General features: G+C 38.4%; 1 protein-coding gene across 4 annotated transcripts in view; it reads right to left on the bottom strand.

Moving 5' to 3' along the window:
• Window positions 1-13,543, bottom strand: part of klf8 (Kruppel like factor 8) — a 79,700-nt gene that overhangs the window by 31,274 nt on the left and 34,883 nt on the right. Inside the window, exons 1-2 of one of the 4 annotated variants that reach the window (XM_005170274.6) lie at window positions 8,522-8,993; window positions 8,182-8,286 (exon numbers count right to left, since the gene is read on the bottom strand). In XM_005170274.6, coding sequence (XP_005170331.1) covers window positions 8,182-8,232 — 51 coding nt within the window. In that variant the 5' untranslated portion in view covers window positions 8,233-8,286; window positions 8,522-8,993. Of the gene's footprint in view, window positions 1-8,181; window positions 8,287-8,467; window positions 8,994-13,543 lie in introns of those variants that run through there. The other 3 variants (XM_068215909.1, XM_073934804.1, NM_001080003.2) reach the window with 3 other exon arrangements.

The following is a 13,543-nucleotide window of genomic DNA, read 5'->3' as shown; positions in this document are numbered from 1 at the left end:
AACATTCAAAAAGCAACTCATGTAAACACCTGAATCGTATTATTGTCTTATTCAGATTAAGGCAAACCATTAGATCACTGATGTCCATATAAAAGTAGTTACAAGCCCTAAACTTAGAAAAAAAGGTGTTCCCTGATTTTGATGACAGCCTTTCCACAGGTTAGTAGTAAGCTAATGTAATGCTAATATCATAAATGTTGCATTTATGCTAATAAACAAATGATCACAAGAAGTATATTAATGCAATTCAAATAAATAAATAAAATAATAATTGAGGTTTACTTTAAACATATTATAAATATATATTTTTATTGTTCAATTATAATGAAAAAAGTATATATATATATATATATATATATATATATATATATATATATATATATATATATATATATATATATATATATATATATATATATATATATATAATTTGTTTATTTTTTATTTTTTGTCAATTAATTTTGTGGCTAAAAAACAACGTAAAAGTATTGATTAAGCACCGGTATCGGAAAAAAAAACCTCAAACGATACCCAACCCTGAAACAATATATTTTACAGACCTAGTCTTAAATATGTTATTTTGTGTTCAACAGAAAAAAATAAAGTCAAAAAGGTTTGTGATACGTGAAGGTTGAGTTAATGATGTCAGAATTTCCAGTTTTGGGGGAACAATCCCTAATGCCCTATGGCTAGAAATGCTGGGATAGGCTCCAGCATCCCTGTGACCTATGATTTGGACAATTAGTTTGAAAAAGAATGGATGGGTACTGAGAAATTCAAACAATGGCACGCAGCCTGCATGTACTGGTATTCTTAACATCCCTACAGCTATAAGCATAAGTCTGGTTATGTGGAGATCTTCTCATTAAGCTGAAAATGAACATTTGCTACTTGCAGCTGTAAAGACCTTAAGCAGTACGACTTCTGTCAGATTACATCAGGAACATACATATATGCCAATTTTGTTACATCAATCCAGTCAGCAATCTAAACTGACCCAAGAATAGAGGTATGACAATACTCAAGTCACGATTTGATACCAATCAGATACTGACCTCATGACATTATCTTGATATTGTATGCTATAAAAAAGTTGAATATTAGTATTATTATCGTTATTTCTCAAACATATGATTAAAAACACAATAATAAATAAGCAGCATGCACAATTCTCTGTTATAAGAAGAATAAATAACATAAATTGTAGTAATATTCCACCAATTGACAGATTTCACTTGTCATCACACCATTAGGAGAATCGCCAAGTCATGGGTTGAGTAATTTATCCTTTTTAGCCAAAAAAACGTAGAATTGTTGTGCAATAAGATATATCATTACTGACCGATGCGAGACATGGCTGGGCTGTGCTTCGGAAAAATTCATTCAGCGAAAGAATGACCAGAAAAGAGAAATGTATGAATTTGTGCTGAATGATAGCATCATTGACCCATAACAATATATGATACATAACAGAGCTGTCAGTAAGTTTACATGCTTTTTATACAGTTTCTATTTTAATTTACAAGTTAAGCGCAACTAAAGTATAAACTGAAATCAGGGCCGGAGTGGGACTCCTTTTCAGCCCTGGAGTTTCAAGCCTCAGACCGGCCCACCTCAGTTCACAACTGACTATATTAAAATAAGGTCATTTCCAATTCAGTTTCTAATTACACCATCACGTCTTTTTTTGAGAAAACAGCTGCTTTAGAACTTCAAATGTTCAACGACCCAAACAGTATTATATGTCTTAACAATAAAAATGAAAATAAAAACATTACTCAGACGAGGATCAAACCTGGGACGGTGGCGTTGTAACCTAACGAGCTAACTACTGGACCACAACAGCTGTACAATGGGAGGAGACTCATCTGAGTTATATCATCATTAACCTGCAGGCTGCATCATGCCCACAAGGCTGCGAGAAAATAGATAAAAAGGTAAAATAATGAATAAGAAGATTGTGGTCATGTAAATAAATAAATGAGTTTAAAAAGTGTGACTGCTTAGAGCAACAGATTCTGGAGCTAGGGACACCGGCCCTCGCGGCCAAAAAACGGACCGGCCCACCGGGAATTCTCCCGGTCCTCCTGATTAGCCAATCCGGGCCTGACTCAAATGTAAAATCAAAGTATAAATAGCAGGAGTGAACAAATAGGTTTTCTCTACCAGTAGATATTAATCAAAGCAAAAAACAACACCAAATAAAATATAGAGGTGGACACTTAAGAGCTATAAAGCCGTCACTAATGACTAAATCATTAAGGAATATCCAAAACATAGATGTACACGTAGCCAAATTGTTGCTCTAAATAAAAAACACTTAAAAACAGAAACTAAAATGACTAAAAAACAGGTGCAGGTGCAGTATATGGATCGCAAGAGCCCACAATTTAGTTTGTGATAATATCTCTGTTTCGTTTAATTGAAATGTGGTCTAAATATTCTTAGCTTGAAACAGATGGAATAATGACTTGTGTTGCATTTCTATAAAGATCTCAGTGAAGCTGAGTGAGGGACCACACTTAGGCCCAATCCCAATTTTATTTTTGTACCCCTACCCATAAAACAGAGTCTGACAGGGAAGGGTTTCAAAATTTACCCCCTAAGAAATGGGACAGCACTACAGCACCTGCACGTGTCATCAGATGTCTTAAGCCTGGTTTATACTTCTGCATCAAGTGACCGGCATAACCCACGGTGCATGCAACAAGCGTAGCTGTGCATTTATACTTCTGCGCGCTGTCTCTGTTGGTCTGCATTAACACTTCCGAAACGCTAGTTGGCAGTGAGGTGTAAATGTTTCTCTGTGTCGAGTTTCTTCGCTGCTATTTTGCTTTTCCTGAACACTTCCTGGATGTACAAGTGGCTCAAACTCGCTCATTTTGAGGCAGGAACCGGCGGACGTGCAACAACTTTAACTATGAGGTAAACACAAAACAAAACTTTCCATCCGGAGCTTCTTCACAGGACTCCACACTTGTAAACAAGCGCTCCATTGGGCTCGCTCCCGGCTCAGACTCGTCAGCGCTACAAAGCCGACCAATCACAGAGCTTACGCTACGTATTGTTGCACATGTAGTTACATTTTTTGAGAGGTGCACGTCAGCGACGCCAACGGCCACGGCGAAGGGCTATGCGTCAGCACCGTAGCATACGCGTGCGTTTGACGCAGAAGTATAAATCAGCCTTCAGCAGTCTCATGCTTCATATGAGATCAGATGATTGTGGCTGCTGTAGTTATTCCAGTTGCTTTTTTTTTTTGGTATTTATCTTCAGGAAATCACTTAAGGCATATATTATGTTATGTGTATTGCACATTTACAGAGTGGTCATATTCATCAATGTAAACACACACCAAAAAAACATTAACATTATAGCAGACACTGTACAAAGCTCATTCCCAGCCACTAGACTTTTCTGACAGGGTATTCGAGTGTCATCAAGTGTCTGAATGTTGTGGGACTGCTATACAGGAGTTATTGCTATGAATTATACATAGCAAAATCTTGCGGCTTTTAGTTTAGTGTTTTTTTCAAGCATGATGGTAAAACACAAGTGAGGTTATGAATATATTAAAACATATGCTTGTTTGTAGGGCTGCTCGATTTTGGAAAAAATCATAATCACGATTATTTTGGTCATAGTTGTAATCACGATTATTCAAAACGATTTTCAGTTGAAGTCAAATTTATTAGCGCTCCCGAGAATTTTGTTTTTTTAAATAACTATTTCCCAAATTATGTTAAACAGAGCAAGGAATTTTAACAGTATTTCCTCTAATATTTTAAATATTTTGAAACCCATTTTAAGGTCAATATTATTAGCCCCCTTAAGCAATATATTTTTTGATCGCCTGCAGAAGAAACTACTGACTTTGAATTGCACTTTAATCTGAATGCTTGTATTTTGAAAAACATCAAGTAAAATGGTATGTACTGTCATCATAGCAAAGATAAAACAAATCAGTAATTAGACATGATATATCAAAACTATTATGTTCAGAAATAAGTTTGAAAAACTTCTTTCCGTTAAACAGAAATTGGAGGAAAAGGGTAGCTAATATTCTGGAGGGCTAATAATTCTGACTTCAACTGTATATATATATACAGTTATTTTCCACCCTGCAAAGGAAACATCTTCACCCTAAGAAAAAAACTTTAGCTACAAAAATCCTTTAGTCTATAGCAGTAAGGAATGTTCTCGTCGTTTGATTAATGATAAAACAGGCGGCAGCATTTCGCACTGTCACTTTAATGGTTTCTCTTTCACGTGTCTTTTGATTCTCAAATCGTTTGTTTATTACGCAAATGAGGGTTAATATGAACAACCACTAATCACAGGGTTTTGACACCTATTTGACCATTAAAGTGCTCATGTTAAGATTACTTTAGATGTCTGCGCTCCTCTGCTCGTCTCAGTGTGCGAATGAGACCGAATGCTGACCGCGTGCTTATACGTGTGCGCGTGTTGCACACACACATAAGCACGCGGTCTTTCGAGCTTTTGGTATATGATGCAACAATCGTTTATCTCGATTAATGGTTTTTCATAATCGTTAGAAGCCATAATCGAAATCGGATTTTCGATTAATTGGACAGCCCTACTTGTTTGTTGTAAAAACTCATATTAATGACAAAAAAAATACTATGCTATAATATCCTTACTTCCGGGTACAGCTATACTGCCGTTTGGCTAATGTATTCCAGGAAATTTTCTTACACCTTGGTTTCATGTGTGAAAAATCTCAGTTCGAAAAGCTATCTACCCTTTCCCATTAGCCTCACCCGCCAACAGTTCACTTTCCATCCAGAAGTATCCGCCATTAGTCATGATTGGAACGCTCTTTTAAAAAGTGGAAGAATTAAAAACTTCGAAATATGTTTCGTTATCATTCAATACAGAAAAGAATTATCGAGATTGCATTTTTGCCATATTGCCTAGTTCTATCACACGATGTATTGTTACACGCCTACACAAGAAGAACATCCCTGACAAAGTCATCAGCTTTTCCAGTACACTGCCCCAGGTTCATAGGCAGACCAGCTCCACTGGCTTCCTTCATCCCAGCCATGTCTATTCGATGTAAACTAGCAGGCTTGATTCATTCATCACTCTAAATCTCAAACTCAAGGGCTTCGGAAAGCCTGCTGCAGCTCAGCATTGCATGTTGTTTATAAAGGCGAGTCGCTTTGGATTCTGCTGGGTGTGGTGTGCAGATACAGTTGATAAAATATAGGAGTGGAGGAAACAGCAGCTGAGGGTGATATTAGCGTCTGAATTTGCAGCCTTGCCCAGCCTTTGAAAGGGAGTGTCATGTAGCCTCTCCCACAAACAATTCGCCAGCTACCACCCCATCCAGGGCCTCTCCATCCTACCAGGTTACAATGCCACGCTGTCCATGAAGACCCACTCAATAAACAAACAGTGATGTGCTTTTGAAATACCTGGCAACCACATACCCGCAACTTCCTTCTCACAACCGCCTGATGTATCAGATTGCACAGGTAAAATCGACAACAGATCCTAACGGCAATTCCGAGGCACTTTTTTCCAAAGAATAAATACTTGAACGAGAATAGCAGCTGCCCATGATCTGTTTACAGATCTCAACTAAAAGCAGTTCTTTAATAAACACAGGTCTTTATGTGGCACTGGCTGGGTAAAAGCACATTAGAAACAGAGAAGGCTGTGTGTGTGTGTATGTGTGGAAAAAGGACAAAAGGGTGTGCATCACATTTTTGGGAACAAATGGTCCTGTTAGCTCCCTGAGTGCATGTTGGGCATGTATTGGGCATGTGGATGTGGGCATGTGTGTACCCCTGCAGGTATGTGGTCTCTTAAGGCTTAAGGAGTGTATTGTGAGGGAGTGGGAGTGTTGTGAGGGGGTGGGGTAGTGTGTCAGTGTGTGTGTGTGTGTGTGTGTGTGTGTGTGTGTTCAGGCAGAGGGGTGTGGGGAGGCTACATCACAGTCGTTCCAACTCCCGCCAGAGCCTCGTTGCCATGACTACAGCAGAACGGAAGCCTCCCTCGATATATATCCTATTAGGGCCTTGGCGAGACTTGGAAAGAGAGATACAGTAGAAGGACAGAAACGAAAAGGTACAAAAGGAAACCGACACAAAGTGAACGGGAAGAGTATGGCGAAGGCAAAACGTTCAGTTACCTTCCAGAAGAGGGAATAGCCTGTGTTCATTCTTCTAGTTCATTGTGTTCTCTTGTATATTTAGAAACGAGAAAATTCATTTTAGTTGGAAGCGCGATAATTAAGAATGTTTGTTTATTTTCAATAGCTATGTCTAAACAGGGGTGGCATGGTGGCTCAGTGGTTAGGACAGTCACCTCACAGCAAAAAGGTCGCTCGTTGGAGTCCCGGCTGGGTCATTTGGCATTTCTGTTTGGAGTTTACATGTTCGCCCCATGTTGGCATTGGTTTTCCCACAGTCCAAAGACATGAGCTATAGGCAAATTGAATAAACTAGATTGGCCGTAGTGTATGTGTGTGAAAGTTAGCATGTATGGGTGTTTCCCAGAACTGGTTTGCAGCCAGAAGGGCATCCGCTGTGTAAAACATATGCTGGATAATTTGGCGGTTCATTCCGCTATGGTGACCTATAATTAATGAAGAGACTAAGCCGAAGGAAAATTAATTAATGAATGAAGTTGTTCTTCACAAAATACATTGAATAGGTTAATTCACATAAAACTAAGTTACATGGGCTAGCAAAGTTTCCACATATTTTATCTTTATTTTGAAATATTACATAAAAAACAATTATTAAAATGTCAATATGCGCACAATTTTTCAAATTAGCATTGACAAGCGCAAAACTGACTAAAAAATGTTTTATCCGATAAGATAAAAGAAAAATTTGCATAAACTACAATGGAAACCCACTTACCAAATAAATTCCAGCATGCAAATCAAAAAGGTCATGTGATTTTGTTTGTTGTTTCATGTGATAACAAAAAAGGTGTGCAATGGGACGCCATTAACCCTTTAACGTTTATAATCGAACTGGTGTGTTCAGTCTAGGAACATTCAAAATGCACGTCATCATCTGCTAAATTCAATTCTTGCTTGCGCTAAGGTAGGTAAGGCTTTAAGCTAAGGTTTTAAAACAAATAACATTTATTTTAGTTTTTAAGACATTCAAATGTCCATAAGTACTAGCAAAATACATCTATGGACGGCAATATTAATTATCTTTAAACGTAATTGAAAGTTGAGCTTTGTTCACTAAGATACACACTGTTTGTTACTAGAATATTCACTCTACTACTCTCCCAATTAAATAGCCACTTACAGTTCTAGCATTTCAGGAGAAAACATGTTGGAAATCCAGCAGCACTGATATCTCCAGCAGTGTAGAATAAAATGGCAGACTGACCACATTTCACAACATCTGTAACGTTGTTTTGGTCATACTAAAATCCCTTAGCTAAAGTATGTCATCAAAGTAGTTTGGTTATAATACCTCACCTTTTACCTATAACTGCGTTGCCAATGAGCAGTTTCATACCTCCAAAAGCCACCATGCATTGTTTGCGTTTTATCTTTGTCTTTTAAAGCGCAAGTAATTTATTATTTTAGGAAAAGGCCAACAGTTGCTTCTCCTAACAAAGTAAATTGCATTTTACTTTTTGATTTTGGCACCAGTTTATCAGAAAGTGATCATTTTCATCTCTTTGACTTACTGGATAGAAACTGTATTTATTCACAAATGTTTCATGCAATATTCCAGTTTCGCACTTAAGCTTAATTCACTTGTTTGGATGGAAACATCTGGATGGAAATGACTGAAAATAGGAAAATAAAGATCACACAAAAATGTACAGTTCATCCCTTTGTATTTCCCCAATCATTAAGCCCACTTAAACTTATTTCATTGCGATTTTATCTACTAACGGTCTCACATCAAATAATACAAAGATTCATATTGTAAAACTAATATTTGTGGCATTGTACAAAGAAAACTGTCCAAATATGTAGACATGTGGCCTTATCTAGAGAGGTGATCCAAGTTCCCCCAGCTTAGAGGAGCCCTGAGGACCACTGACTTCATTCTGGTGACACTACAACCACACCCCTTTCCAATAACTCTAGACTTCATACTCTCAAACCTCACTATGAAGTTCAGCCCCCGCACACACATATACACCACATTACAAAAGCTCACTCACCACCATACACTCCACCTCCTCTGGCTCCGGCTTGATTTGTATGGATGGCATCTCCTCAACAGGCTCAGAGGTGGCTGCAGCGGATTTCTTCGGACTCGTCTGACACTGCGAAGAAGAAAAAGCGAACACTTAAGAGCTAATCATAGCATCAAGATTTAGTCTTACCGACAGTCTCTGGAGCTAGCAGTAAGAACCACATGAATGGATTTGTGAAATCTACAATTCGCCTAAAAAAAAGTGACCCGAGTTCTGAGATAAATTTAATAGCACAAGAAAGAAAAGTTACCATGAATTCATCAAGGTTACTTCGAGAAAGAGAGAAAGAGTTAATGAGCCTTACCAGACTGATGTGTGAAGAGTGAGAAGATAGTCTCTCTTAAGCTCAAGTTAGTTGGGGGAGGAGTAGAAAGAGATATAAGGGAACAAAAGAGATGATGAGTGGAAATCAAGTATAGGTCAATCAAACGTGGGGGGTTGTTTTAAGTTGGGGGAGAACGACAGAAATAGGGAGATATCAAGGAAGAGAAAGGCAAAAAAGAAAGGCTTGGATAAATCTACACTCAAGATATTTTAGCTACTAAGGCTAGATACCTTAACAAAATGTGTAAAACAGAATATTAGAGTAAAAAGGTGGTTCTGAAGACTGACCAGCAAGAGAAAGACGAGAAGAAAAAGAGCGAATGAACCAGCAGGGAGGAGTAGTCAGCAATCCTGTGCTCCCTCCCTCTTTGAGCTGAGCAGAGTCACACCCAGACCAAATAGCAAGAGAAAGAGGCCAGTCTCACAGAGTAGAGCAGCAGTATTAGTAGAGTGAAAGAGAGGGAGAAATGTGGTAATGCTTATGCATGGGGGTGGGAGTGGGGGTCATGTGACCCAGCAGCAATAGATTCCACAAAGAGGTGTGGCCCCATCATAAGCTGGGGTGTGGCTGCCATTAATGTGCCCCTCCTTCCAACCTGGCATGGACACACTGCAAACACATGAACTGTGAAAAAGCATATATGCATTCCTTTTAGAACTAAAGTTGTCTGGTAAACAACAGTGTGACCAAATGCTTTATACACACTCAATGAGGGCAGGAAGTTTGCAAATAGGCTTTAAAAAGCATCCAGCAAGTGACTCTGGTACTCAAAAAAGGCAGTAACTTTAATTACAAATGTAAGATGAATTTTAGGTCAACTCCAAATCAGAGGCAAGTGTTTTTTTAAGTTGTTTTTAGCCCTGTCCACATGAACACAGGTATTTTCAAAACAGTTTGTCCACACGAAAATGCAATATCAAGTGACTGAAACCTAACCTTCGGTAAATTCTAGCCAGTGTGAAGATTTAAAAAAACTCTGGTTACATGTCTGCGTGTGCACTGTATTCTCTTTCTAATTGGCCAACACAGTTTTAATTTAATGCTGAACTCACACCAAACATGGTAGCTTCGATTGAGGGAAATTTCACGCATCCAGTGATAATTCTACTGTTTGTTCATTTGCATTGATTCAGTATGTAACATACTCACTAGAGCTGCACGATTCTGGCTAAAATGAGAATTGCGATTGTTTTGCTCAAAATAAAGATCAGATTTTCTCACGATTCTGTATATGTAAAATAAAGGTATGGTAAAAACAAACATATGGCACAACATCGATTATAATATTATGTGTAGGTCTACTAGTTTTTATAAATAATTCTATTCTTCTTATAATTCTGATGTTGAATTATTATGTTTGAGATATATGCTTGCAATCGGTCATATTAGACAAATTTTTTCACTAGTAAAATCAGACATTTGCCATTATCATATTATATTCAACAATATATAGGCTAGAGTAGTTATACTGACATTGTAAACATTTATTTTCATGCACAACTGTGTTCGCTATGAAAGAAAAAAAACATATCAAACGCTTGCCATAATCATAACTCTAAAATGCGATACGATCATTTAAATGAAGTGCATCATTTTGACTGCCAAGTGCTTGTTCAAACTTCGCGCGCGGCTTCCAAACGATCACTCTGTGCCATAAACGAAATATTATTTACAACTGTATTACCTGTCACTCGCAACATATGCAGGTTCTGTTCACTAAAGTAGACGCGCGCACATCTATCGTTAAGTAGAGAAGGCGCGTGCCCTCTCTGTGATAACAGCTCACGGTGAGCAGCTCGTCATGTGTGATTTCCCGGCCGCGAAAACATCATTATATAAAGACAACAATGACATTTTCAGGTGAATTATACCTTATAAATACAGTATGTGACTCATTCAACATCATTTGGAGGTGTCAATGTCACTGAGCAACGTATGTGAAACAATGAAAAGACTCGTGCAGCCGCCTTTTCTTCTCTCCTGAACTTGAAAATATGATTGGCAGAATCCTAGAAATGCTGGATTAAGATCGTCTAGGGGGTTGAATCGAGATCGCGATCTTTTAACGATTAATTGTGCAGCTCTAATACTCGCATATAAAAACCTAATTCTGTGTTTGATTTGAACCCAGAGTGAAAGGCTTTTATTGCCACCTGTTGGTTTAGAATAAAAGGTTAGCACAATCCCGGCTGGACTAATGTGGTGTTCACTTCAGATGCAAAACGCGCAAATAAAAATCACGCTATTCACATGTAAATACACGCGTGAACATTTTGAGTTTACTCACTTCATTTGCACATCAAATTCACTTCATCCGCAATTCACTTCACAAAAGACACGGATTTGCGTCATGGGCAGGGCTTCTGTCTGACTGGTGGCATTAGCTTCGTTGCTAAATGGCTAACATGGGTTTTATTGAGAAAATAGTTGTGTTTATGTGTTGTAGGAAGGCTGAAAACCGCTAACATATTCATTAAGAGCTGTGTCGCCAAGTCGACTAGATCCTTTCAGAGGTTCACACAGCTCTGTGAGTTTATCAACTCCTCCAGAAACTGTATCTGGATGATGGAAACCTTCAGTAGTGCTTCCGAATGAGCCGAGCCCAGTTTGGTGAACTGTTGTCTGGTGTCGGTAAGAGGGTTTTCCCTCAAATCAAATCAAATCACTTTTATTGTCACATCATCAGCAGCATGTGTGCTATAATGAGTGAAAAGCTCAGGACACCAACAACAGGCGGTACGTCATAATCACGCTTCCAAAAAAGAGAGCTCCTGATTGGTTAATGCAGCGCGGATGTCCGCTAACGTTCAGATTTTCCAACTCAAGCGATTTGCGTGTCAAGCGCACCAAAGGCTCAACTCTTGCCGCTTTATTCGTGCAAATCATGTCATATGCGTTGCCTCATTCATGAGTATCATGTCACAGGATGTCTATTGACATTTTTGCATTGACTTAACATGTAAATCACTCGTGCTTGAAGATTCATTCATCTGGTGTGAACGCAACATAAGAGGCCTTTTTATATGGAGTTTGCCTGTTCTCATTGTGTTCGCATAGGGTTCCTCTGGGTGCTCTGGCTTCCCCCATAGTCTAAAAGCATATGGTACAGCTGAACTGGACACACTAAAAAATGTGACCTGAGATTTTTTGTTTCCTAACAAAGGTAGTGAAAACTCAGTTAAAAAAATATCCATGTACATGTGGACATGTAGCAATCATCAAGATTGGCTTGATGTCCAAAGGGAATTAGTTTCTGCGAAAGGATGGCATCTTCAAGAACACAGCAAAATAATGTCAATGGCAATTTTTCGAATAATGAACACATTAAATAATTCTAAATTAATTTCAAGCCCATTTGATGGCTATTGGTAGAACATGGCTTCTTGACCCGATTTGCAATTTATGCAGACATGCCTTCAGCAAGATGGAAAAATAAGAGCACTTCAATGATTGGGAGTAGTACACTACTACTGGCAAATCCTATGGAGAGATGATGATGATGTATATCGGTGAGGAAGCATTACCAGAGTATGTATGTGTATATGTGAGTGTAAACGCTCCCCTGGGAGCATGTGCTGTTATTAGTTCCTGGAATAAAAGAGGGTGGGGTGGGTGTGACCCCAGTCCCTCTATGCCTCAGCAGGAAGTTATGGAGAGAGGAGGGGGCTCTCATTACAGTGCGAGGGAACATCTAGGATTAGAGAAAGGAAAGCACAAAGTAAAGAGGATAGCACAGTCAGGGATTCAAGGAGAAAATGATAGAATGGGAAAGATGTAAAGAAGAGAGGGATTGAATGGGGTAGAAGGGAAGAGGAAAAGAGAACCATCTCAATCTGGGTCATGACGTTCTCTCTCACTCGGTCGCTCCCAAGCCCCCGTGGCAACCAGTCCCCGCCCCAGTGCAGCATGGGTAGAGTGGCCGTCTGGGACTGCATAGCTCACCACACACACCCTTCTGTCCATCCCTCCAACCCCAAAGAGAGTTATACTTTGCTACTCGTAGGGCTGCTCGATTATGGGAAAAATCATAATCACGATTATTTTGGTCATAATTGTAATCACGATAATTCAAAACGATTATCAGTTGAAGTCACAATTATTCATTCTCCTGTAAATTTATTTTTATATCTAAATATTTTACAAATGATGTTTAACAGAGGGTTTTTTACAGTATTTCCTATAATATTTTTATTCTTCTGGAGAAAGGCTTATTTGTTTTATTTCAGCTAGAATAAAAGCAGGTTTGAATATTTTGAAACCTATTTTAATAGCTCGATATTATTACCCCCTTTAAGCAATATATATGTTTGATTGTCTGCAGAAGAAACTACTGTTATACAATGACCTATCTATTTACCCAAATTAAGCCTTTGAATGTCACTGAATAGTATCTTGAAGAACATCTAGTAAAATATAATGTGCTGTCATCATACCAAAGATAAAAGTAATCAGTTTTTAGAAATGAGTTATTAAATCTGTTGTTTAAACTGTGCTTAAAGCATCTTCACTGTAATTTTGATTTTATTATTGATTAATAATAAAAACAGTCGGCAGCAGCAGGAGTATTGCACGTTGTCACTTTAAGAATAGTGCGGCTCTGATATGGTTTCTCTTTCTCGTGTCTTTTGATTCTCAACTTGTTAGTTTATTACACAAATGGGGGTTAATATGAATAATCAATAAACACCGCACTCTGACACAAATGTGCATGTATTTGACCATTAAAGCGTTCACATTAAGATCGCGTTAGAGGCCAAACAAGGCGCGCGCACACACACAACAGCACGTGCTCTTTTGCGCTTTTAAAATTATGAATGATGCGTATCCCGTGCTGCAAAAGTTACATTACAGTACATGCCTTTAGTCATTTTCAAGTGGAACTGAGCTTTGCAGAGGCAAAGAGTTTTCACACGTGTACAACTGGAAAGGGGGCGGTACGTGATGGAATAATTGTTTATCTCGATTAATGGTTTTTCATAATTGTTAAAAGCCAAAATCGAA

The sequence above is a fragment of the Danio rerio genome, chromosome 21 (genome assembly GCF_049306965.1).
Source record: "Danio rerio strain Tuebingen ecotype United States chromosome 21, GRCz12tu, whole genome shotgun sequence".
NCBI classification, from domain to species: Eukaryota; Metazoa; Chordata; class Actinopteri; order Cypriniformes; family Danionidae; genus Danio; species Danio rerio.
Note: the sequence above shows the minus strand (reverse complement) of the source record. Positions and strands in the feature narration are given on the sequence as shown.